The sequence below is a fragment of the Stenella coeruleoalba genome (genome assembly GCF_951394435.1).
Source record: "Stenella coeruleoalba genome assembly, chromosome: 3".
Taxonomy (NCBI): Eukaryota; Metazoa; Chordata; class Mammalia; order Artiodactyla; family Delphinidae; genus Stenella; species Stenella coeruleoalba.
In genome coordinates this window covers 97,966,625-97,992,552 of record NC_137148.1, presented here as the reverse complement: position 1 = coordinate 97,992,552, position 25,928 = coordinate 97,966,625, and the positions used below count along the sequence as shown (strand labels likewise).

General features: G+C 35.4%; 1 protein-coding gene and 1 pseudogene across 9 annotated transcripts in view; one reads left to right on the top strand and one right to left on the bottom strand.

Moving 5' to 3' along the window:
- Nucleotides 1-798: 798 nt before the first annotated feature.
- The window catches only part of HSD17B4 (hydroxysteroid 17-beta dehydrogenase 4), a 127,173-nt gene continuing 102,043 nt past the window's right edge, over nt 799-25,928 (bottom strand). For 4 of the 8 annotated variants that reach the window (XM_079918110.1, XM_079918109.1, XM_079918113.1 and 1 more), the window contains 5 exons: nt 25,314-25,400; nt 20,233-20,319; nt 18,866-19,004; nt 9,792-9,919; nt 799-1,140 (listed from right to left, as the gene is read on the bottom strand). In XM_079918110.1, coding sequence (XP_079774236.1) covers nt 1,051-1,140; nt 9,792-9,919; nt 18,866-19,004; nt 20,233-20,319; nt 25,314-25,400 — 531 coding nt within the window. In that variant the 3' untranslated portion in view covers nt 799-1,050. Of the gene's footprint in view, nt 1,141-9,791; nt 9,920-10,288; nt 11,104-18,193; nt 19,005-20,232; nt 20,320-25,313; nt 25,401-25,928 lie in introns of those variants that run through there. The other 4 variants (XR_013827738.1, XR_013827739.1, XR_013827740.1 and 1 more) reach the window with 4 other exon arrangements.
- On the top strand, nt 24,605-25,073 carry LOC307184656 (large ribosomal subunit protein eL21-like; annotated as a pseudogene). Its single transcript has one exon. The product of its transcript is annotated as a large ribosomal subunit protein eL21-like (transcript).

Here is a 25,928-nt window from a genome sequence, read left to right as displayed (position 1 = left end):
ACCCAAATGTCCGTTGACAGATCAATGGAAAAAGAAGATGTGAATATATATATACAATGGAATACTACTCAGCCATAAAAAGGAATGAAATATTGCCATTTGCAGCAACATGGATGGACCTAGCGATTATCGTACCGAGAGAAGTCAGACAGAGAAAGACAATATTATATAATATCACTTATATGCAGAATCTAAAAAAATAATACAAATCAACTTATTTATAAAACAGAAACAGACTCACAGACATAGAAAATAAACTTATGGTTACCAAAGGGGAAAGGAGAGAGAGAGGGATAAATTAGGAGCACAGGGTTAACATATACATATCACTATATATGAAACAGATAAACAACAAGGATTTACTGTATAGCACAGGGAACTATATTCAATATCTTATAATAACCTGTAAGGGAAAAGAATCTGAAGCTGTATGCCTGAAACTAACATAATATTGTAACTCAACTACAGTTAAATTTTGAAAAACAGAAAGTTATATATTTGGTAGATTTCCAAGCATTATATGAAAGTAAAGAATTTCCAGCAAAAGGGAAGGAAGAAGAAAGAAAACTATTTGAAAACACAAAGACCTTTATCTTGCCTTAAAGCAGAACACTATCTATCATAGCAAAGTATGAAAATGAATAAATATACTAAAATTCATGTTAAAATTGGGATATCAATAAAGAGAAGAGAAAATAACAAAACAAACTGTAAAAGGCATCAAAGTGGCCTCTACTCATTTCATTTTCCTTACAACTTATAAATGCCATCACAATTCTGAAGAGACTGGACTTGAGTGAAAGTTTTTTATTATGAAGACATAGGTCTAAGAACAGAAGGATAATCATGTGCCAGCTTACAGTTCCTTGTAAAAGTAATAACATGAAAAATTAGTAGAAAATGAACATCTGAAAAGTTATCTGTAATCTGAAAATGTTAAGCAATTTCCCCTGTATCTTAATTTTGACCATTTTTGCTGAATCACTTTTGCATATTTAGTTGAAGACAGTATTTAATTTTTCTATTGTAATTAGTAACGTAGTATGTCCTTCAGAGCTTGGCATATTCTTTAAGAATCATCTGAAGCTTCTGGCTCAACATGATGTTCCCTCTGGCCTTCAGTCTGCCACTAAAGAATGCCTGGAAAGGAGAGAGGGAAAGACAGAACCAACCTTTACCATGTCACATTGTATTTCTTTTTTAAAAAGATCATTGCTTAGACTGAATACAATTGAGTTAATAACTCTGGACAACAAAGGCAACTTTTATCTAGCAATGATAGTTCAATGATTATAGATAACACCCATATTTTTAGATATCTAAGAAAAAATAAAGACTCCTTGTGTATTTTAGAAAACCATAGAATAATTTATCTGAATTGACAGATCTGGGAATTCTTCTTCAACCTATGCTTATGGCTTTAGCCTATATTCTTAAATGTGAATTTAAGACCATATGAATAAAAGGCTTTACTGTATTACTAACAATAAAAACACTGAGTTCAGAACTTTCAAAAGTAGATTTAAAATATTTATTATATCTTCATGAAACAGAAGGCCATATAATGGCAAAATAAGATAGTGTAACAAAGTAGTGAATAGATCCTGGGCTGTAGCATCAGAATGCCTGGGTTTAAATCTAGGCTCTGCCACTAAATGCAAGGTGAGCTTGGACAAATTACTTAACCTCTCTGAGCTCTGGCCTCCTTATCTATAAAGGGCATGACAACAGCACCTAAATAGCAGCTTTGTTGTATGAGTTAAATGAAACAGTGTGAAAAGTGCTTAGCTTAGCATTCGACATGTGGAAGGAGCTATTAAGCTCATTATTACCAAGCAAAAGACTATAATGTCAAAACACTAAGAGCTCCTGTACCACTTTTTTTCTGACCTGACAATAGAAACTTGTGCAAGTTCTCCCCCCGGTGTCAAGTTCCCTATCAGTAATATTAAAATGATAAAACACAATATAGCTTATTGAGAAAATAACATACAGAATATGAAGTGAAAAAGAAGTCTCTAGATTTTTAGCTAGATGTACATGTACATCTACATGTACATGTAACATTACAAAGCAGCCTCACAAATAAAATATCACTTGAGAAGCACAGCCATCAACCTGAAGTGGGCATATCAGCAAAAAAGAAATTCAAAAGCTTAAAAACCTACTCAAGGCCACAGAGCCAACAAAAAGTGGGCCAGGACTAAACACGGGTGTTCTCTGCTTAATAATATCTCCTGCTTATTAACTAGCAACAATTTAATTTCAGAAGCGAATCCTTACCAACTGGAGGAAAAGCAAAAACTGCTTAAACTTTTTATCCCAAAAATACTGCAGGAGAATTTCATTCAATCAGGTTCAAGTGCTAAGCATTCAAACTAGAGACTGGAATTTTAAAACTAAGACAGCTTTCACTGTGCAGTTACAGAAATGATGGTCTGCGACTCCTGCAGAGTCAGTTCGTAGACGGGCTTGCCAGGTGCTACAGTCTGAGAGGGACTTACAACCTAAAATAAAAACACCAACTTCTGGGCTTCCCTGGTGGCGCAGTGGTTGAGAGTCCGCCTGCCGATGCAGGGGACACGGGTTCATGCCCCGGTCCGGGAGGATCCCACATGCCACGGAGTGGCTGGGCCCGTGAGCCATGGCCGCTGAGCCTGTGCATCCGGAGCCTATGCTCCGCAACGGGAGAGGCCACAACAGTGAGAGGCCCGCGTACAGCAAAACAAAACAAAACACCAACTTCCTTGAAGTAAATATACCAATATTTGATGGTTGTTATTTGAGTGGAAGAATTTTGTACATAAATCTTTGTTCCTATCTAACTGTTTTCTTAGGATAGATTCCTAGAAGAAGAATTACTAAATCATGGCATTTCTTAAATAAGTTTCTTGACCATGCTTCCATATCAACACAGTTTTCAAACTGTGCACCTCAGTGCACTGGGGCACCACACCAAACTCCAACAGACACTACAAAATATTTTAAATTTTTGAAGGAAATACAGTGACATTGGTCAAACACAACATGAAAACTACCCTTGTTTGGATCTAACTACTTAATAAACTGAACCATTAGGTATTTCTTTTGGCCTAGGAGTGCCACGCAAAAAGTGCTGAGACAGTAAGTGGCCATAAAGGAAGAAAGTCAGTGAAACTCTGCCATAGTGCTGTCCAGAAAGACTGTTAAATTAATATTCCTTCTAGCTACGTGTGAATCCCCTTATCCCAACCTTAATAATACTGCTTTCTTAATCTTTGAAAATCTGAGGCAAAAAATGACATGCTTTAATTTGCATGTTTTAGATACTGGGAAAAATTAATAGTTTTTCTCATGTATGTTAGTCATACCTATTTCTTTCATTAATTACTGGTTCATGTCGTTTGCCCATTTTTTATATTGAGGTCTTTGTGTTGTCCAGAATTTTTATAGGTTATTAACACCAATATACTATGTATCATCATTTTATTTTTCCCCAGGTTTATGGCATATCTTATGGAGTCTGACATGCAGAAGTTTTTAATTTCTACATAGCCTAAACTACTGCTATTGAGCTTATGTTCCTTATTTCTATCCTTGCTTTAATCTACTCAAGTATTAATTGAGCATCTACATTACACTAGGCAATATTCTATGCTAGGAAAGAGACATCTCTCCCTGTTCTCATGGAGCTAACATTACAGTAGGGGAGTCAAAAAGTAAAATGCAAACAAGTAATTAAAGCCTGTTATAAATGCTATGAAGGAGGCTACTTGGATAATATAATAGGAGGGAACTACTTTGGATGAAACAAAGCCAGCCATGCAAAAAGATGGGAATAGAAATTCCAGAAAAGACAAATAAATAGACATTGAAGGGGTAAAAATTGATGGGAAGGAACTAAGAGGAGAGGCAACGTAAATTGAATTAGCATTGTAAGTGATGAGGCAAGCAGTGCAGGATGAAGCTGGGAAGATAAGCAAGGGAAACTTCACATACAATATAATAATATGTAGCTTGGATTTTATCCAAGTGCAAAAGTAAATCTTGGAGGTTTTTATCAGGTGGAATGACCCATAATCTGATTCACAGTTTTAAAAGATTACTCCAGCTCCTGTATGGAGAACAGATTGGTGGAAAAGCAAGACTAAAAGCACTAAGACCAGTCAGGAAGCCAGGTGAGAGATGATGGAGGCTTGGATCAGGATGATAACCCTAGTGATGAAGAGAAGAAAATGAACTCAAGATACGTTCTGGAGAAAGAACAAGCAGGATTAAGGATAGAAAGGATACAGAGGTGAAGAAGGAAGCCAAGACAATTCTTACATTACTGAGCATACTAATTTGGGTAGATAGATCATGGTGCCATTTCCTGAAAACAAAAAGAATGGGGGAAAAAACTCAATCACAAGTTCTAAGTTGGACATAGTAAGATGTGCCATCAGAGACATAAGTGAAGAGCTGGTTACACCACTATGGAACTCAGAGAAGATGCTGAGTGAGACATTTAAATCCGCAAGTTGTCAACAAGTAGATGGCTCTAAATACCACAGGATGGATGGACTCATTTAAGAAGAGTGTTACTTAGAGAAGAGCCCTGAAATGAGCCCTGAGAAACACCAAAACTCAACAGTTGGGGGTAAAAGAGGAAGACACCAAAGGAGATTAGGAAGAGCCAAAGGTGGAGAAAGCAAAACAGGAGAATAAGGTATCATGAAAGCCAAGGGATAAGATTATTTCAAGAAGTTGGTGGTTAACTGAGTTGAATGCTACTGAAAGGCTGAGAAAGATGTAGATAGAGAAATATTTACTGGATTTAGCAATATAGGTCATCACAAGAACTTCACAAAAACATTATCAGTGCAGTAACAGATGCAGAAGTCAGATAAGAGAAGGCGGAAGAGCAGTCAAGACAGAATTCTTAAACCTTTGCTGCCCACTAAAGTAGCCACTAGCCCATGCAGCTATTGAGTGCTTGAAATATGATTAGCCCTGGCTGAGATGTATTGTAAGTATAAAATACACACTGGATTTTAAAGATTTTTTTTAAAGAAGGATATAAAATATCCCATTAATATTTAATATTGATTACATGTTAAAATATTTGAATGTATTGGGTTAAATAGAATATATTAAAATTAATTTTACCTGTTTCTTTTTAAGATTTTTAATTTATTTTGATTTTTTTATTAAAGTATAGCTGATTTACTGTGTTTGTTAATTTCTGCTGTACAGCAAAGTGATTCAGTTATACATATATATACATTCTTTTTTTTATATATTCTTTTCCATTATGGTTTATCATAGGATATTGAATAGAGTTCTCTGTGCTATATAGTAGGACCTTGTTGTTTATACATTCTATACATAATAGCTTACATCTGCTCACCCCAACCTCCCACTCCATCCCTCCCCCAACCCCCTCCCCCTTGGCAACCACCAGTCTGTTCTCTATGTCCATGATTCTGTTTCTATTTCATAGGTAGGCTCATTTGTGTCATATTTTAGATTCCATATATAAGTGACATCTTATGGTATTTTTCTTTCTCTTTCTGACTTACTTCACTTAGTATGATAATCTCTAGTTGCATCCATGTTGCTGCAAATGCATTATTTCATTCTTTTTTATGGCTGAGTAGTATTGCATTGTATACACCACATCTTCTTTATCCATTCATTTGTCAATGGACATTTAGGTTGTTTCCATGTCTTGGCTATTGTAAATAGTGCTGCTATGAACATAAGGGTGCATGAATCTTTTTGAATTATAGTTTTGTTAGGATATATGCCCAGGAGCACGATTGCTGGATCATATGGTAATTCTATTTTTAATTTTATAAGGAACTTCCATACTGTTTTCCACAGTGGCTGCACCAACTTACATTCCCACCAACAGTGTAGGAGGGTTCCATTTTCTCCACACCCTCTCCAGCATTTGTTATTTATAGACTTTTTAATGATGACCATTCTGACTAGGGTGAGGTGATACCTCACTGTAGTTTTGATTTACATTTCTCTAATAGTTAGCAATGTGGAGCACCTTTTCATGTGCCTGTTGGATATCTGTATTTCTTCTTTGAAGAACTGTCTATTTAGGTCTCTGCTCATTTTTCCATTGGGTTGTTTGTTTTTTTGTTGTTGAGTTGTATGAGCTGTTTACATATTTTGGAAATTAAGTCCTTGTCGTTTGCACCATTTGCAAATATTTTCTCCCATTCTGTAGGTTGTCTTTTCGTTTTGTTTATGGTTTCCTTTGCTGTGCAAAAGTTGTAAGTTTGATTAGGTCCCATTTGTTTATTTTTGTTTTTATTTCTATTGTCTTGGGAGACTGACCTAAGAAAACATTGGAACAATTTATGTCCGAGAATGTTTTGCCCATGATCTCTTCTAGGAGTTTTATGGTGTCACATCTTATGTTCAAGTCTTTAAGCCATTTTGAGTTTATTCTTAACCTTTTTTTTAATGTGGCTACTAGAAAATTTTTAATTACTTATGTGGCTCACATTCTATGTCTATTCAACAGTGCTGGTTTAGACAATTCTTTTGTGAAAAGGAACAGAGAAATGATATGGTATGCTGGATGGGGATCTGATATCAAGACAGAGTGTTTGCTTTAAAATCAAGATGTTAGCTTGCCTCTATGCTGTAGGACAATTATGTAGTAGAATGGGAGAGAATGATGCAGAAAAAAGTGGAAAGGAGAAGAAGCAATGACTTCGAGTAGATACTTGGATGAGAAGTGAAGAAGTCTTTGACAGGAAGAGGGAGACTTCCTTCAGTGTAATGTATAGGAAGAAAAGAAGACAGGTGCAGATGCTGACGAAATAGATCTGGTGATGGGAAAGTGAATATTTTCATTTGAAAGTCTTTTTTTTCTCCCAAAGAACATGAGAAAGATCATCAGCTGAAAATGAAAGAGAGGTAGGCATGGGGGTGTTTTGAGAAGACAGGTATGAAATACTCATCTCAGACAACAGGAATGGAGGCTTAGTGGAAAATCACAGTAAGATTGCTAGACAGTGTGTAGAGACTATTTGAGACTTCTAATCAAAATTTTAAAGGGAAGTCAATTTGTCTAGTTGTATGGCTTTTCTCCTGGCGTCTTCATCTATTCAGGTACAGATGCAAAGATGGCAGAGAGTAGGGTTAAAATAGAGTGGAGTTTTCCAGGCAAATAAGATGAGAGAGGTACAAGGGAGATGAGGGTATTTTCAAGGGAGATACTCCGATGGACCATGGAATCTAAGCTGAACAAGAAGAGAAGACAGAAGGGAGCTGATGGATAGAAAGTGGTATTGTCAACAAACCGGAGGTCTCTGTGAAGCTCAACAGCAGTAGCAGGAATAACAAAACAAGTTAATGAAACTGTAGGTGATGGTGTTGGAAAATGGTGATGTTTTGTAACAGATACTGGAAGTTGTACATATTATGTTCCCAATAAAGACAAAAGCTGATGTAGAATGGAGTAAAATTAGAAATAATATCAATAAACTAAGAGTCATCTGTTAAGAGAAGTCACTTTTACAAATACTGAAGGAAGCCATCAAGGTTGACAAGAGTTGATGCAGAGAGAGAGACAGAGAGAGAGACAGAGAGAGAGAGACTGTACACTGGGATATAAGGTCTTTGATAACTGAAGAATAGTGATGACAGATAGCACTGAGGTGAGGCAGACGTAATTGAGCCAAATGAGTTTAGAAAACCCCTAATATTAAATTAGAACTTCTCTAAGGACTGTCACCAAGAATAATGAACACCTAGGTTTTCATCAAGTTTTGCTTCTGCTTTAATTTTTTTACATTTAATTCCATCCTGTATGGTACTGACTAAGGTATATGGAATGACATAAAGCACTACCATTTCCTATGCAACTGCCCAGTACCATTCACTGAATAATCCATTCCCCGCCAAAGGTCTGATATTCCTAGCAATTATATAAATGTTTCTGTAAATCCTACATTTAATCTTTATGTATAAGCACCTCAAATATATCTTTAAAAAGAACTCTTAATTAGCCACTCAGCAGCCACAATGACCTTTAAAAATCAGATGTCACTCCACAGCTCAATAGCTTCCTATCACACAAGATCTAAACTGTCTTGCCAACATCTACAAGGTCCTGTGTGACCTACGCCATGCCTACCTCTCCCTGTTCGCCTCCTGCCTCTCTCCCCACTGGCCTCCTCACAGTTATAGTATCCAATAAGCTGAGCTACCGGTGCCTCCAGCCTTGGTGCTAGTTGTTTCTTTAGCCTTATGGCTCCTTCCCTCACTTTGTTCAGGTCTCTATCAAGCCTTTTTGGACAATCCGATCTAAAATAGTTCCTCTATCCTGTCACACTCTAATCCAGGGGTTGGCAAACTACAGCCTACGGGCCAAAACCAGTCTGCTGCCTGTTTTTGTAAACAAAGTTTTACTGGAACTCAGCCACATCCATTTGTTTACATATTATCCATGGCTACTTTAACTCTACAATGGCAGAACTCAGTAGGTGCAACAGAGACCATCTGACCTGCAAAGTTTAGAATACATTTACTAGGGGACCCTGTACAGAAAAAGTTTGCCAACCACTGCTATAACCCATTACTCTTATTTTTCTTCATACCTGAAATTATACTTCTTTTCCATTTCCCTCTAGAACTAAGCTCTACCCAGAAGGGGCACTGTCTTGTTCAGCCACATCTAGCACCTGAATAAAAGGAGGTACTAAATAAATTCCTGGGAAGGAATTAACTGAGGGCTCACTTAGTACCACGCATTATTCTAAGCTCTTCATGTATATTATTGGATTTAGTTATCATAACAATCCTATGGGATTATCACAATTCATTTTACAATGAGAAAATTAAGGCTTAGAGAGTAGGTGGCAGAGCTAAGATTCAAACTTAGATTTATCTGATGCCAAAGAACGTATTTTTAACCACTATACTACTTTACAATTCTTTTAAAATTAGTCTTTTTATCCAGGAAAATTGAACATTTTCTCCCTTATTCAAATTGCTCCATTCCTTGTAAAATTGCATAGTTTTCTGCAAATAAGCCCTGTGCTTTTTCTTGTTAGGGTACTCATTGGTACTTTGTAGTTTGGGTAGTGATTACAAACAAAATTTTTAAATTATATCCTCTAGCTGGTTTTGCTGCTATGTGAAAGCTATTTTTAAATAATTATTGTGCATTCAACCACTTGTTTCAACTCTTCTGGTCTAAGAATCAATCAGTTGATTCTCGTGGGATTTCTAGCTACATAATCATTCATATTTTCTACTCCATTCTAATTGCTACATCTAATTTTGTGTGTTTGTGGACTAGCCATAGGTTTCAGAACAATATTACCTCATAATGGCCAGCAAAGGCACTCTTGTTTCAATCATGATTTTCCACTGAAATGTCTCTAAATGTTTTACCTTCAGTAAGACACTGGCTATTATGTTCCATCCTTCTATTTCCAGTTTTCCATGACGATTAAGACAAGTTCTTAATTTTATATATCAGGAAAGAATGTCTAATTTTATGAAATATCATATGGTTTTTCAACTCTGAACTAACAATATATTAAAAGGTCTAGATGTGGGTTTTACATTGTTTATCTGCTAAAGAATTCCATCCAAAAATTTAATTTTAAAAAGTATCAGTTGAAAACTCCATTAGAAAAATATATGAGCTGTCAATTTGAATACCGCTATCACTCTGTCTTTCCTCAGAGTTGCAAGATATCTGTCTTATAAATCAGAATTTTGGAGTCAGCCAAAAAACTGCAATTGTCAAATAGGAAGCAATAATGACAAATAAATGAACATTTTAAGAACTTTACCTTCTGAGGATCAAGCTTGCCCAAGACTACTTTCATGAAATCTTCATCTGAAAGCGTGATGGTTACATCAGCAGAATCTTTTGCAGGGCCTTGATACACTTTTCCAGAACCATTTTTTAGGTCAATAGCTGGGAAAAATAGGAAGAAACAAATGTCTGTCATTTTTTTCTTCACAAACCAAATAAATGCAGACATTTTTATAGTTTCCAAGTTACTGTGGTACTTATTCTATTGGGTTGGCCAAAACCTCATTTGGGTTTTTCTGTAAGATATGGAAGACCCGAACGAACTTCTTGGCCAACCCAATACATTATATATTACCTATCACTTAGAAAAAAATTTTAAATCCTTGATTTTTTGAGATGTCCTCTTTATAAAGAATATGATCTTCAAAATAGTCAAATCAATAATAGTTTTTCTTCATTGAGGAAGTTTACACAACAGATATTTGAAATGTGAATCAATGTAGAATAATATAAGGAAGTTAAGTGGTTGGAAGTTATATGATTAAGGCCTTTAGATTAAAATAAAGACTCTGTAGTCAACAAAGGAAGAAAACTGAATTTTAAAACAATGGCATATTGGTTGGGGTGGGGGAAGGGAACACACACTCTAATTACCTTTCAAAAACCTGAATTCATCAAAGGTTCTGTCATATGAATTAAACGACAAATTAAATTTTTAAAAGTATTCTAATTAGTTTGCTATAATTTATTTATAAAATGTTTATTGCCCTAATTGTTGTGAAGAAACGTTAAAATTAAAATCTTTTCCCTTAAATGTTTTTGACAGAAGGATTAAGTCTCCCAGAAACAGGCTGGGTAACTGGAAAAACTATTAGATTTGCCTTCATTGCTCTCTATACAACATTTACAGAGCTTTATGTTAAAGTTACATTTTAGAAAGTTTTAATTGTCTCATATATGACTGAGACCAGTCATCCAGGAAGGTAATTCCACTCATCCAGCTTCAGCCTCTTGAATGTGCTTTCTCTGCTACTGCGAAAGCTATGATTGTATCACTCTCCCTAAGAGTGTCAGGAAACTCCCAATTTAGGATCAAGGAAAAGCTACACACACGTAAGCAAAACCATGCATTCTGCTTAGCCAAGCCCTACTCCAAAGAGAAAATTAAGTCACTCCCATTGTCAACAGAAGAGAATCTTGCCAACTAAACTAAAAAATAATAACATGACTATGACGGTTACCTGGGAAGGAGTAAGAGTGAGAAGGAGACCTTTTTGCTTTTTATGCTTCACTCACTCACTTCATTGTTAAGTTTCTTCTATGGGTGTCAGACAATGTACGAGGTACTAAAAGTAAGGCATGAAGAACAAAGGCTCTGTTCTTATTGGTACACACATATTACAAATGTGTTTTTATGTATTATTTGTATAGTTAAAAAGAAAGGTAGAAAAAGAGAGGGAGGAAGGCAGGCAGGGAGGGAGCAGGGAAAGAATAACGGGCAGGGGTCAGAGGGCAGAAAGGAAAGACTAAAGAAAAGCAAACCTCTGGCATTCAACAGACATGATTTTAATTCTTCACAAGTAAGTGTAAGGACCACTGTATGTACTAGTCTTGCTCAGGAATAAAACTGGATTCACGCATCTTAATACTTCAGTGTGGAATAAGTCTGTTAGCTAATGAAGGCCCTTCTAATGAAGGGCTGTCTACGTGCCCTCTCACTCACTTGGTTTTACGTGCTGCTTCACAGCCATGACTCTTATGAAGCAATAAAATATTTTTTTCTGTGGAAAGCTAATAACTAGTGCTGGTAAAAGAAAAGAGGGCTAAAAAGGGGGAAGTTCTTAGCAAGAATACAGAAACTTGGGGTAAAGGAGTGAAACTCCCCATTCCACAGTGGCTCAAGTCATGGTTACAAATGGCTCCTGCAGGAGGATCGTCATCTACCACCATCACCTTATGTTTACAGATACCTGTCAGGTCATGGGTAATCTAACTGAAATGAAGAACAAGCTATATGTATTTTCTTTTTGTGTCAGAATGTATTTTAAAAGCTTTATGAATTATTTTAGCTCAGTATTTATATAATCATTAATGCACTGAAAAAGTCCAAAAAATTTCAGTTATACTTTACAGAATTTAATGGGGGAGGGAAAGGTGTTAGATGAGAACATATATTTGGACTTAGAGACCTTTGAAGGTTTTAGAATATATACCTTACAAATTACAACACTCTTACCAAAGTGGGTGTACAAGGAACATACCTCAACTTAATAAAAGCTATTTATGACAAACCCACAGCCAACATAATATTCAATGGTGAAAAGCTGAAAACCTTCCTGCTAAAATCTGGAACAAGACAAGGATGACCACTCCTATTCAACATAGTACTGGAAGTCTATTCAGCATTCAGACAAGAAAAAGAAATAAAAGGTATCCACATTAGAAGGAAAGAGGTAAAATTGTCATTATATGCAGATGACATGATACTAAATACAGAAAACCCTAAAAATTCCACACAAAAACTACTAGAACTGATAAACAAATTCAGCAAGGTAGCAGGATACAAGATTAACATACAGTTGCATTTCTTTACACTAACAATGAAATATCAGAAAGGGAAAGTAAAAAAAAAAAAAAAAATCCTTTTTAAAATCATATCAAAAAAATACAAAACTTAGGAATAAACCTGACCAAGGAGGTGAAAGGCTCATATGCTGAGAACTGTAAAACACTGAAAGGAAATGGAAGATGATTTAAAGAAATGGAAAGATATCCCATGCTCTTGGAAGAATTAATATTGTTAAAATGGCCATACTACCCAAAGCAATTTACAGATTTAATACAATCCCTATCAAATTACCCATGACATTTTTCACAGAACTAGAACAAATAATTCTAAAATTTATATGGAACCACAGAAGACCCAGAATTGCCAAAGCAATCCTGAGGAAAAAGAACAAAGCAGGAGGCATAACCCTCCCAGACTTCAGACAATACTAAAAAGCTACAGTAATCAAAATGGCATGGTACTGGTACGAAAACAGATATATGGATCAGTGGAACAGAAGAGAGACCAGAAATAAACCCACACATCTATGGTCAATTAATCTTTGACAAAGGAGGCAAAAATATACAATGGAGAAAAGACAGTCTCTTCAGCAAGTGGTGTTGGGAAAGCTGGACAGCTGCATGTAAATTAATGAAGTTAGAACACACCCTCACACCATACACAAAAATCAACTCAAAATGGCTTAGACTTAAGTATATGACATGACACGAGAAAACTCTTAGAAAAGAGCATAGGCAAAACATTTATCTGACATAAATTGTACCAATGTTTTCTTAGGTCAGTTTTCCAAATCAAAAGAAATAAAAGGAAAAATAAATAAATGGAACCTAATCAAACTTATAAGCTTTTGTACAGCAAAGAAAACCATAAACAAAATGAAAAGATAACCTCCACACTAGGAGAAAATATTTGCAAACAATGTGATAGACAGGGCTTAATTTCCAAAATATACAAACAGCTCATACAATTCAATATCAAAAAAAATCCAAAAAATGGGCATAAAACCCAAATAGAAATTTCTCCAAAGACATACAGATGGCCAATAAGCACATGAAAAGTTGCTCAACACTGCTAATTATTAGAGAAATGCAAATCAAAACTACAGTGAGGTATCACCTCACACCAGTCAGAATAGCAATCATCAAAAAGTCTACAAATAATAAATGCTGGAAAGGGTGTGGAGAAAAAGGAACCCTTCTATATTGTTGGTGGGAATGTAAAATGGTGCAGCCACTACGGAGAACAGTATGGAGGCTCCTTAAAAACCAAAAACAGAGTTGCCATATGATCCAGCAATCCCACTCCTGGGCATAATTCCGGAGAAAATTCTAACTGGAAAAGATACATGCACCCCAATATTCATAGCAGCACTATTTACAATAGCCAAGACATGGAAGCAACCTAAATGTCCATCAACAGATGAATGGATAAAGAAGATATGGTGTGTGTATACACACACACAATAGACTACTACTCAGCCATAAGAATGAAATAATGCCATTTGCAGCAACATAGATGGACCTAGAGAATATCATACTAATTGAAGTAAGTCAAACAGAGAAAGACAAATATCATATGATATCATTTATATGTGGAATCCAAAATATGAACTTATTTACAAAACAAAAACAGACCCACAGACAGAAAACAAACTTACAGTTACCAAAGGAGGAAGAGGGGAGGGGATAAATTAGGAGCTTGGGATTACCAGATACAAACTAATATATAAAAAATACGTAAACAACAAGTCCTACTCTTTCTCACAGGGAACTGTATTCTGTATCTTGTAATAAGCTATAATGAAAAAGAATATGAAAAGAATATATATATATGTATATACATATGTATATGTGTATATATATATAACTGAATCACTTTGCTGTACACCAGAAACTAACACAACATTGTAAATTAACTGTATGTCAATTAAAAAAAAAAGTATAGATCCAGTAAACAAACTAACCCAGCAATGTCATGTATTAAATAAATAAATAGATAAGCTTTATATCTATTGTATACATTGTACAACACAGGAAATATATTTTATAATAAGTATAAATGAAATATAACCTTTAAAAATTGTGAATCACTATGTGGTATACCTGAAATTTATACAATATTGTATATCAACTATACCTCAATAAAAAAATTTTATTTTATAATAAATAATAGATAGTGTTACAGATTTTACTCAACAGGACGACCTTGCTACAATGTTCTGATTTCAGCTCCCAAAACAGCTGAAGAAGTCTACAATGTCTCTCTTTCTGATTCTTTTTTATTTCATTAATATTTTGCACATCAGTATGGATAAGAAGGTGCAAGTGAGCATTCCAAGATCTGGGCCTCCTTCCCAAAAGCACCTCACTGAGGCCCACCCTCTGGTTTCTTATGCATGTCAAGGGGCTACATCTCTCCATTACACACTCTTGTTCCCCAGAAAAGAGGAAGGGTCCTCGCCCAGGCAGCCCTCCTGCTCCTAGATGATCAAGCACGACAGGCCTCAGAGAGGCCTAACCTCGAAAGACACAGCTAAGACTCCTCCTCCACAGCCAAAACCAACACTGACACCAGAACTCTCTCCATTCTCTCTAGACTCACACTAATTTGGTTTTTAAAAATCCCGACACAGACACACATTCTGCCCAGAGATTCATTGTTGGTGTTGTTTGGATGGCAAGATAGGGAGCAGGAAGGAGCAGGGAAGATGGGCACGGTCCAGGATCTTTGGGTTTGACATGCATCTTCCAGGCCACTGAGCCCAAACCCCTTGGTTCCTGGACTTGCTCAAGGCCTGTCACTTGTGTAACTCCAGTTCCATAGGTGAACTAAGGAGCTGAGCCTGTTCTCTGTAAACAGGTTTGGATCTGCCATAATGCAAACATGACTGGGACAACTAACAGCAATTTAAAATACCAAGAATTTGGTGATTAACTGTTTAGCAAAACATTTTTAAAACTGCTTGTAAAAAAAAAAAAAAAATTAGGTATTCCCTAAGTCAGAGCATTCAATCATCTATTTTATGTCATTAAGCACCAAGATGCAAAAGAGAGATACCAACATGGAATCATCTTCTAAAATATCATAAGCCAAAACACCTAGATAATTTCTACTGCTGCCAGCTACTCTGATTTAGCTCAGTGACACAAAGATGGTGAGAAAACAACCAGAACTGAAAAAAGTTACACAGCTGAGAATCAGATCAAATAAAAGATAGGCAGATAACCAAAGATAATGATGAACCCTTTCAGAGAAAGCTTCAAGATCTAATTTGATTGTTAGCTTTGATAAATTTGGACCTGAAGAAGAGATGATAAAACAAACAAAAGCCACAAGCATCAATTACAAGTAGTTATTAACAGGTTTCTAATATTCCCATTTTTCTGGTGAAAATACAAGAAACAACCTTTTGCCTAGGTTAATTAAAGGTAATTATTAAATGTAAGCACATTTTCTAATACTTTCTACAAGGAAAGTGATACTAAGATAAGGAGAAAATCTTAGTTGGTTATTGACACTATATTGAAAGAAATTACGCTATTTGCCAGAGTGAATCACTTGTATACTTTACAAATCTCTACAGAGTTCTTTTCTGCCAACTGTGAGATACATAATTCCAGCACGTTTTCTCTCTTATAGATCGCATTCCTTTCCTTCACCGGTGTCCTCAAAAATCCTGTGTTTTATATTTATAACTCAACTTCTAATATAGTTTCATCTATAGGGGAAAAGGTTTTATTCCATCATGAATACACAGAAAGAAGGAAGGACAGAAAATAGAAAGAAAGTGATGATACCTACATATCACTGTTATCTATGAAGTTTTTTAGAAAAAAAAATAGACACTTTGAACTTTGGGTAACTAAATACATATTTCATGTTTTGGCTTCTTTTACCCCCTTCTGAATTAACCTCCTATAAGCAAAAATGTCCTCCAGAAGGACAAACATCAAAATGTTAACTGTAGGTAGTGGGATTATGCATCATTATTTTCTGCTCTATACTTTTATATACCAAATTTTATATAATGAAAATATACTCCCTAAAAGGAATAGCAATTGTTATGTTAAAAAGAAACTTACATTAAACCAAAATCAATTGAACAAAACTTCAAAATGTTTCCTAGGAATATGTAATAGAAGATGGTCTCAAAAAGTTTTAGTTGATTTAGAAATACATTTTAATTTTTTTGGTCTCAGTGAGCATTTACAGTGATCTTTAATTGTAATGAGAAATAAAACAGTCTGATTTACAAGGTATTTAGGCACTCTAAAATAGTCATCTCAGAATAAAAATAATGAAAATCTACAAAACAGTAGTTTCTACTGTGCAAGTAAAATCCCAAACCTAAAGATTCTTTCCTTTAAAAAAAAGTCTGTATAGACAGATTATCTGCATGATATGTGGTATACAAATAATGAAGGAAGATGGTTCATACCATCAGTTGTGGGACTTGCAGAAGCACAGCCTATAATCCTTGCTTTCAGGTACCACCATAGTATACTACATCTCATACACTAGCCTACAGTCCCCAGAGAAGGATTACAACCAGGTTTGAGATGGGCCTGAAAGTTAACATGGTCCTGGAGTGTAAGCCAATCACAGGTCACTTCCAGGAGTCCCTCAGCATTCCAGGGGCTCTTGGCCAACCTTAACTACACAGGATCCCATTGTACTTCACAGTTATGAAGGATGGGGAAAATCCTTGAGCTAAAAAGTATTCTGGATGCTCCTTGTACCACATCAGTAGACAGATTCAAGGGACCACAGCTGCTTGACTACAAATGAAAGGATCCTGTCCCTTGGGACCTCAAGACAAAAAACACGAGAAATCAAGAAGTTTCAGTGAACATTCACTGATACACCATTTTTCTCCAACAACTCTAGAGATCGGAATACTCTATAACATAAACCTAAGGCTAGAATACTCTATAAAGAAAGAATATTCTACCAATCAAAGTAAGGCTAGAACACTTTATAATATAAAGGTAAAGAAATGATGGTCAGCGTTCATTAATAGCATGCTTCATGATTCAAAATATGAATAGCGGTCAGCTATGGAATAAATGTTTGTGTTTCTCCAAAATCCATATGTTGAAGCCCTAATCTCCAAATAATGATGGTATTTGGAAATGGAGCCTTTGGGAGGTAATTAGGTTTAGGTGAGATCATGAGAGTAGAGCCTCCATAATGGGGTTAGTGTCCTTAGAAGAACAGACATGAGAGAGATGATCTTTCTCTCTGCCTTGTGGGGAAACAGTAAGGAGGCGGCCATCTGCAAACCAGAAAGAGGGTTCTCACTAGAGCCCAAACATGTTGACACCCTCACACTGCACCTTCCAGCCTCCACACTATGAGAAAATAAATTTCTGTTGTTGAACCTACCCAGTCTATAGTATATTTGTTATAGCAAACTGAACAAAGACACTCTCATTGTTAGAAGCAGTGGCCTCGCAATCTATAATTGACTGATGCTGAAGAAAGAGAATGGATATATACTCGCTTCCCTTAACCTATATAGAAACAGCACAGTGAAATCGGATAAAGCCACATATTTTTCTGTCATGACATATAGACACTGGATACTTAAAAACTTGCTAACAGATCTGGCTGATTAGCAAAGTGAGCCCACAAAAGTGCTAGTGCTTTTATTATGCAGACAGAAAAAGAAGAAAATTCTCTGATCTAGAAAATTTTTTTTACTCATCTTCAGTAATTTCATCTTACCTTCCCCAATTTCACTTTAAGAATTAAACTAAAACTGGACACTGCAATCTTTTAAGAGACCACAGCACAGAAAAGTTTGTGCCATGATTAAGAATGTAGTTACACAACAGATACAAAAGACATGGTAGAATTTTTTTTACCCCTTTCCCTTTTTATCTTCTCTTTCTTCTTAAAATGGTACCAGAGTCCTTTTGGAGCTCCACAGAAGTGAATGGAAATGTGACTGCTTTCTCTCTGCAGCAACTTGGCTTATATTGGATGCCTTGCCAGGTTGCTAACATGGCACTCTAGTAGATAACTTCCCTAGATTAGATAAAATTAGTACCTTTGATTGCCATCTGTATAGACGAAGAAAATAATTATGATTGTATACTGATAGTTAAGGTGATAATCCAAAATGTTAATTTGGGGGGAATGAAGAAAATATTTTTAAAGCTGTTAAAATATAATGAGAATTACTCAAAACTTTAAAATATTTCATTTAACCCGATGTACTTTCTTCACATTTAAGAGGAATTTGAAGATTAGTTAAAGAAGCATACAGCTAAGGTGACTGTTTAAAGTACTAATTTCAGGTGTTACAATGAAATCTTTAAAACAAATATTTTCATTTTAATTGATTCCCTTCATCTCTAAAAAACATGCATGGCTTTGGGTGCCACGAAACCCGTTATTTCCCATAAAAAAACAACTTATCTAAGAAGGTTAAGATTTACCTACCTTCAAAGAGACGGGCTTTAGTTATAACAAGGATACTTTATCTCTAGTGACTAAGAGTTATCTTAAAATATAGAGCCAGGGACATGACTTACTCCACTTAGCTGCAGTATTTTCACCTTTAGTGATATGCCACTCAAACACAGCATTTACTTTCTTCACCACCTCTCCCCCCATATGCTGAAGGCGGCGACCTATTTCCTCAAACACAAGGGTACTCTGAAGCTCCCTACCCTAGCAAAAAGAGAAAAGTTAATTTAATTTTAGAAGTTCTGTAAAAATGACTCAAGGGGATAAAACTATTACAAAATAAAAGTGCAACAATGTGATTTTTTTTGAAAAACCTGCACATAAATAAGGGAAACTAGTTTTTTCTCACTAGGTTTCTTTCACACCTTTCCTTATATTAATTTATGTCATCCAGAACCTCACTCCTCTTAATAAAAGAATTTTACTTTTATCAAAATTCAGAAATAATATTTTACAAGTAGACTAGGAACTGGATAACTTATATCCTAACTAACTTCAGCAGGAAGATACTGTGCAAATCAGTCAACTACTGTGGTCTCATTTCTGTTTGTAAAATAGGACTAGATTACACGAAGCCTGAATTTCTGTCTAGCTCTAAAATGTCTTAAGTTTTTGATCTTAGATTCTCTTTAAAGAGATTTTAATTTTCATTCAGTTATATGATAATATGGCAAATGAAAGACAACGATCATGGGTTTGAAAACCTTGACATTACAAAGTTAATATTTTGGAGACAGAAAATATAAATATTTTTATTAAAAGTCTCAGCATGTTAATACAGAATAACACAAATGTTTTAATAAATAATACATGCTACTGTTTTTATATCTGCACTCAAAGCATTATACAAATCTTTAAATCAAGAAAAAGGTACAGGGCTTCCCTGGTGGCGCAGTGGTTGAGAGTCCGCCTGCCGATGCAGGGGACACGGGTTCGTGCCCCGGGCCAGGAAGATCCCACATGCCGCGGAGCGGCTGGGCCCGTGAGCCATGGCCGCTGAGCCTGTGTGTCCGGAGCCTGTGCTCCGCAACGGGAGAGGCCACAGCAGTGAGAGGCACACGTACCACAAAAAAAAAAAAAAAAAAAAGAAAAAGAAAAAGGTACAGGATATTTAAATTTTTAATATATTTTTCTCCCAAATACTATTTAAGATTTCTCATTAAACAACTGATTTACTTACTCTAAAACTAGAAAATTACTTATATTCTCTTGAAAGATACCCTAGTATCCACACAAAAAAGTTTTTTTAAAAATTCATAAGTTGTCAAAATATTCCTTTTTCTCCAAGCAGTTTTAAATTAATGTTCTCCAGTTCGAGTTAAGAATCTTTCATAGCTCTTAATTTACTAAAGTAGACTGAATATTCTTAAAGTGATCTTAATTGAAATTCATAAGTCAGGGTATGACTTGGATGTCAGTGGTTATAACCCACCTCAGATGGTGTCTTAGCTAAAACATCAGCTGTTGGCACAAGATCCACATATGCATTTGAAATGACGATGTCTCCAGTTCCTTGGACCTTATAAAGGTACAAGAGGAAAAAGAAAAACAACCAGTTCACTCCGATGATTCCAAAGAAAATACAATTTCATTGTGAAACAGTATAAAATCTTTTAAAAGAAATTTACATTTTTCTTCATATGAAAAAGAAAATAATCCAAATTAAATAAACAGTTCATAACTTAAATATCAAGAGAAATAACATGAAAGCTTACTGATTTAATACAACTGTTAATTAACCCTAACTGTAGAATCAACTGGAGCCCTTTCAAAAAATATTTATGACCAGGTCCCATCTCCAAATATTCCAATTTAAATGGTCTGGGGTGGACCCTGAGCATTGGTATTTGGGGGATTTTTTTTTTTCCAATATAAGTATGTCTAATGGGGAGCCAGGGTGAGAATTGCTTAATTCTTATAAATAGTAAAAGGCATGGCACAAAATCCACATGAGGTAGGGGTACGTAAAGTGTATTTGTTCGGTTAACATAGAATGAAATTGGGTAGGAACAGACCACAGTCTTTGTAAAGAAATAATTCTAGCTCTTATTTCAAAAAGGAAGTGTACACAGTATAAAGTAATACTTAAATAGCCTTTTTATAAAATATTAAAGGAATTATAATTCCTAATATATCAGCTAAAATTATTCCAGTGGTATTCTTTCATAAAAGTATGGTATTGCTACAAATGTATAGGACAATGTCTAAAACTTAAGGCAGCATTTATTAAAACTGACTTTTAACAATCAGGAAGATCATTCTCCCTTGACTACTCCCCATTATACTTCAGAAAAAAAGATCTTCCAAACAATCGTACCTCAAGAAACAAGAAAGATCTCATATAAATAGGCTAACATTACACCTGAAGCACTTAGAAGAAGAAGAACAAAAAAAACCCCAAGTTAGCAGAAGGAAAGAAATCATAAAGATCAGATCATATATAAATGAAAAAGAAATGAAGGAAACAATAGCAAAGATCAATAAAACTAAAAGCCAGTTCTTTGACAAGAGAAACAAAATTGATAAACCACGAGCCAAGACTCATCAAGAAAAAAAGGGAGAAGACTCAAATCAATAGAATTAGAAATAAAAAAGGAGAAGTAACAACTGACACTGCAGAAATACAAAGGATCATGAGAGATTACTACAAGCAACTATATGCCAATAAAATGGACAACCTGGAAGAAATGGACAAATTCTTAGAAAAGCACAGCCTCCTGAGACTGAACCAGGAAGGAATAGAAAATATAAACAGACCATTCACAAGCACTGAAATTGAAACTGTGACTAAAAAGCTTCCAACAAACAAAAGTCCAGGACCAGATGGATTCACAGGCGAATTCTATCAAACATTTAGAGAAGAGCTAATACCTATCCTTCACAAACTCTTCCAAACTATAGCAGAGGTAGGGACATTCCCAAACTCATTCAATGAGGCCACCATAACCCTGATACCAAAACCAGACAAAGATGTCACAAAGAAAGAAAACTACAGGCCAATATCACTGATGAACACAGATGCAAAAATCCTCAACAAAATACTAGCAAACAGAACCCAACAGCACATTAAAAGGATAATACACCATGATCAAGTGGGGTTTATCCCAGTAATGCAAGGATTTTTCAATATACACAAATCAATCAATGTGATAAACCATATTAACAAATTGAAGGAGAAAAACCATATGATCATCTAAATAGATGCAGAAAAAGCTTTCGACAAAATTCAACACCGATTTATGAAAAAAGCTCTCCAGAAACAAGGCATAGAGGGAACTTACCTCAACACAATAAAGGCCATATATGACAAACCCACAGCCAACATCATCCTCAATGGTGAAAAACTGAAACCATTTCCACTAAGATCAGGAATAAGACAAGGCTGCCCACTCTCACCACTCTTATTCAACATAGTTTTGGAAGTTTTAGCCACAGCAATCAGAGAAGAAAAAGAAATAAAAAGAATACAAATCGGAAAAAAAGAAGTAAAACTGTCACTGTTTGCAGATGACATGATACTATACACAGAAAAGATGCTACCAGAAAACTACTAGAGCTAATCAATGGATTTCGTAAAATAGCAGGATACAAAATTAATGCACAGAAATCTCTTGCATTCCTATACACGAATGATGAAAAATCTGAAAAAGAAATTAAGGAAACACTCCCATTTACCACTGCATCAAAAAGAATAGAATACCTAGGAATAAACCTACCTAAGGAGACAAAAGACCTGTATGCAGAAAACTATAGGAGACTGATGAAAGAAATTAAAGATAATATAAACAGATGGAGAGATATAACATGTTTTTGGATTGGAAGAATCAATATAGTGAAAATGACTATACTACCCAAAACAATCTACAGATTCAATGCAATCACTATCAAACTGCCAATGGCATTTTTCACATAACTAGAACAAAAAATTTCACAATTTATATGGAAACACAAAAGACCCCGAATAGCCAAAGCAATCTTGAGAAAGAAAAACGGAGCTGGAGGAATCAGGCTCCCTGACTTCAGACTATACTACAAAGCTACAGTAATCAAGACAGTATGGTACTGACACAAAAACAGAAATATAGATCAATGGAACAGGATAGAAAGCCCAGAGACAAGCCCACACACATATGGTCACCTTGTCTTTGATAAAGGAGGCAAGAGTATACAATGGAGAAAAGATAGCCTCTTCAGTAAGTGGTGCTGGGAAAACTGGACAGTTACATGTAAAAGAATGAAATTAGAACACTCCCTAACACCATACACAAAAATAAACTCAAAATGGATTAAAGACCTAAAGGTAAGGCCAGACACTATAAAACTCTTAAGAGGAAAACATAGGCAGAACACTCTACGACATAAATCACAGCAAGGTCCTTTTTGACCCACCTCCTAGAGTTATGGAAATAAAAACAAAAATAAATGGGACCTAATGAAACTTAAAAGCTTTTGCACAGCAAAGCAAACCATAAACAAGATGAAAAGACAACCCTCAGAATGGGAGAAAATATTTGCAAATGAAGCAACTGACGAAGGATTAATCTCCAAAATACACAGGCAGCTCATGCAGCTCAATACCAAAAAAACAAACAACCCAATCCAAGAATGGGCAGAAGACCTAAATAGACATTTCTCCAAAGAAGATATACAAATTTCCAACAAACACATGAAAGGATGCTCAACATCACTAATTATTAGAGAGATGCAAATCAAAACTACAATGAGGTATCCCCTCACACTGGTCAGAATGGTTATCATCAAAAAATTTAAAAACAATAAATGCTGGAGAGGGTGTGGAGAAAAGGGACCCCTCTTGCACTGCTGGTGGGAATGTGAATTGGTACAGCCACTATGGAGAACAGTATGGAGGTTCCTTAACAAACTAAAAACAGAACTACCATACAACCCAGCGATCCCACTACTGAGCATATACCCTGAGAAAACCATAATTCGAAAAGAGTCATGTACCACAATGTTCACTGCAGCACTATTTAGAATAGCCAGGACATGGAAGCAACCTAAGTGTCCACCGACAGATAAATGGATAAAGAAGATGTGCCACATATATACAATGAAATATAAACTGTTATTACTGTTGGTGGTGGTATTTAAACTGCTCGACACAAACCATCAATGTAGTACAAATGATCAGGCCAAAAAGTATCACCCTGGTCAATTGTATTAACAAAAATAATCTGTAAAAAACTTATAAAAGGCTGATTGCACGTCCTTTTAGTATTTTACTGGAGCACTGCTAACAGCCTCACCCCAAAATTACTTAACTCTATAGGGAGATATACTGTCTTGTTACTTACTATTAATTAAGCCCAGACTCTGTGACCTAAGACGTTAATTTGTGGGTTTTTGTGTGATCAAAATGCACACGGTTTCTGTCCAGTAGGAAATATAACCGTAACAGATATGGTTTTACTGTTTTATAGGACAATTGACTAGTTTTGTCTCTAACTCAGCAAAATTATTTTAGAATGCTTTCCCTGTTGGACCACATAAACCCTGTTGTTCTAGTTCTCCTTTGAACCAGTTTTATCATCTTGCTAGCTCCCTCGTTAAGGAATTAAATAAATTTTCATCACATTTTCATTTTATATCTGTCTGAGAGTCATGCCTTTAATTTTCTGAAGATTATATTCTGACAACAACTTGAATGATGGGTTGAGCCAAAAAGATATGGTTGGTTGGGTTTTCAGAAATGCTATGTAGACAAGCACCAATTTAGCTGAGAATAAAAAACAGAAAATAGCTTCTTTTCGGCCAGAACAGCCATCTTCCAGTAATTCACCAAAATGACCAACACAAAGGGAAAGAGGAGGGGCACCCGCTACATTTAGAAAACATGGAGCTGCTCCTTTGGCTGCATACATGCGAATCTACAAGAAAGGTGATATTGTAGATATCAAGGGAACGGGCACTGTTCAAAACGGAATGCCCCACAAATGTTACCATGGCAAAACTGGGAGAGTCTACAATGTTACCCAGCATGCTGTTGGCATCATTGTAAACAAACAAGTTAAGGGCAAGATTCTTGCCTAGAGAATTAATGTGCGTATCGAGCATGTTAAGCACTCTAAGAGCCAAGATAGCTTCCTGAAACTAGTGAAGGAAAATGATCAGAAAAAGAAGGAAGCCAAAGAGAAAGGTACTTGGGTTCAGCTGAAGTGCCAGCCTGCTCCACCCAGGGAAGCACACTTCATGAGAACCAATGGAAAAGAGCCTGAACTGCTGGAGCCCATTCCCTATGAATTCATGGCATGATGGGGGTAAAGAAAATAAAAAATCTGGACTGTAAAAAAAAAAAAAAAACAGAAAATAAAAAACAAGGTACAGAAGCATCTTATTTTCAATTAAAAGTTACCAATGATTTTTTTTAAAAAACTTTCTAAGTTTTATATCATATCCATAGTAATAACCAAAAGTATGCTAGGATGGAACATAATTATAGGATACAGTGAAGAGGGTAACAAAACAATGTACCTCTAACTACATTATTCATACCTTGGTTTGGAAATGGATTCTACTTCCTTCCTTCCACATCTCAGTTTGTAGAGTTTGTCCTGGATATACTGGTTTTGCAAAACGAACCTTTAAAAAAAATGTGTTTTAGGGTTAAAAATGTTTTAATACGAAACTTTTCCACTTTGCAGGGGGGGTGGAATTTGAGGGGAAGGTTGGAGAGCATAGAAGGAAGAAACAGAGACTGGACTATACTTAAATTCATAAAAATAGTAATATGATACAATTAGTAGAGAAAGGATATAGTTAGTAAAAGTTAATTCTTTGTCTCTCAAAGTATAGAATCAATAAATAGTTTAATCTTGACAAATCAAAACACAGAAGAATAATCATATTAAGTAGAGTTATATAGGTAACCACCAGAACAACTTAACAGAAGCAGTTAAAAGTGGCACTAATTAAGTCTGAGGAATAAGACCTGGGGTTGTTGTATAGGACAGAATAATTACACTTTTTATTTCCTAATTTTCTATACTATTTTATTTGCTCTGTATACATATTATTGGCTGATTTTTTAAATAATTATAATAATAACTATAAAATAGTTATAATAATGAGAATAATCAGTGTTATCAAAGGCAAGACATCAGAAAATAA